The sequence below is a fragment of the Plasmopara halstedii genome, assembly GCF_900000015.1.
Source record: "Plasmopara halstedii genome assembly, contig: Scaffold_1583, whole genome shotgun sequence".
Lineage (NCBI taxonomy): Eukaryota > Oomycota > Peronosporomycetes > Peronosporales > Peronosporaceae > Plasmopara > Plasmopara halstedii.
In genome coordinates this window covers 321701-323424 of record NW_020188494.1, presented here as the reverse complement: position 1 = coordinate 323424, position 1724 = coordinate 321701, and the positions used below count along the sequence as shown (strand labels likewise).

The 1724-nt window shown below is 45.4% G+C and overlaps 1 protein-coding gene across 1 annotated transcript; it reads left to right on the top strand.

Annotated features, from left to right (window-relative positions):
- Positions 1-331: 331 nt before the first annotated feature.
- PHALS_01659 (uncharacterized protein) lies at positions 332-588 on the top strand (the record flags this gene model as incomplete). The annotated part of the gene is made up of 2 exons (XM_024716091.1): positions 332-447; positions 507-588. The coding sequence occupies 2 exons, from the start codon at positions 332-334 to the stop codon at positions 586-588; spliced, it is 198 nt and encodes a 65-aa protein (XP_024581724.1).
- Positions 589-1724: the final 1136 nt, after the last annotated feature.

Here is a 1724-nt window from a genome sequence, read left to right as displayed (position 1 = left end):
AATTTAGGGTTAGAATAGGACAGCGTTGAAAATTGTTAAGCTCTTCAAATTCTACTCGAAGTTTCCCAAAGATCTCAAAAATTTTACTAGTGTTTCGTTACAACCCGCGTACTGCGTACTACTTGCGACATTGACCAAACTTGCTACCAACTAGCTTGAGCTAGCAAAAGCCTTGTGGCGAATATCTATTTTTTGGCGTCAAGAATCACAAGTTGACCGACTTCAAATATTATTATTGTGCTTCTTATCATGATACTTTTTTATTTAGATGTACTCATTGCACCTTGCCTCTAAAAAACGCCTTTTTGGCGAAAATATATTTTAAGCTGCCATGTTGAGCTTTCTGATTCTGCCGCAACGTCATGAGGCAAGACAAAGCCAAGATCAGCTTCAAGTGATGACATCCGAATCAGAAATATCTTTGCAAGTGTACACAGATTCTGCCAAGTGCAAAAATATAATCTTGTCAATATTGACAAAAATCTAAAATTATCACTGTTCGTTAGCGGAGCAATATATTCGCATGAGTTGCGCATTCACTTGGTGAATAAAAGCAGACAAGAGGCTGAGAAGCTTCTATCGCATTGATGCCATATAGTCCAATTTTTCGACTTGAACATATTGTCTCTACCATACAGTAAACCATTCTTCAACGAACATTGGTGTAACCGCGCGCGCAAACGCGCTAACAATTTCTTGTCCGAGTTTTCAAACTCCTTGCTCCCGAGAGTCTGTAGCAGTGCTACGCACAATATCATCATCGTGTACGCGGCACGGATCAAATCCGTCACTGACGACGTCACCGTCGTGACATGAGCAAGCTCAGTAATCGGTCTGCATGACAAACGCATCAGCCAAAGCATTCTGCTTTCCTGGCTTATACTTCACCTCGAAATTATATTCTGCGAGGAGAGCCACCTGGTCATCCTTTGCGAGAGGTGAGGCGACTGAGCTGCAGTGCGTAGTAACGCATGATTTGTATAGAAACATAAAAGGTTTGAAGCCGAGCAGGAACACCCTGAACTTGACAAGTGCATACTTCCTCGCAAGTAATTCTTTGTCGTGAACTTTTTTTTCTCTGCAGCCTTGAGCTGGCGAAATATAAACGCGATCACCCGATTTCGCCCCTCGGCGTCTGCTTGCAGCAGTGCACAGCCGATAAAAAGTCCGAAGCGTCACAGTCGACACTGAATGGACGATCGGGGTCTGGCAGCGCCAGTATTGGTGTATGAAGGAGGATGTCTTTGGCCCGTCAAAAATCGTCAGATGCTCGGTGTCCCAACCCAATTCCGCATTCCTCTTAAGGAAATTCGACAATGGCCGTATCATTTCTGCGTAGTTCCCGCTGTAATTGTGCATGTAGTTGGTGAGGCCAAGACACTTGCGCAAGTCCTTTTGGCTCTTTGGAACCGGCCAGTTTACAATGGCCGTGACGTTAGCGGGATACGCTCGAAGGCCACGGTTCCCAATGAAGCACCCTAAATGGGAGTTCTTCGGCGCCGGAGATGAATTTATCGGCATTCGCATATAGCTTTTCGTGCGCATGGACTCGGGCATTGCTCTCAAATGGACGTTGTGATTTCCCCATCTGTCCTCTCATGCCACGCACGACTGTGGACGAAGAATGTCGTCATAGTATGTTGGTGCATATGCCCGGTGGGGCTTAAACAATTGCGTCACAAGACGATTGACTGTTGCTGTTTTATTCGACAGCCCTTAAGGCA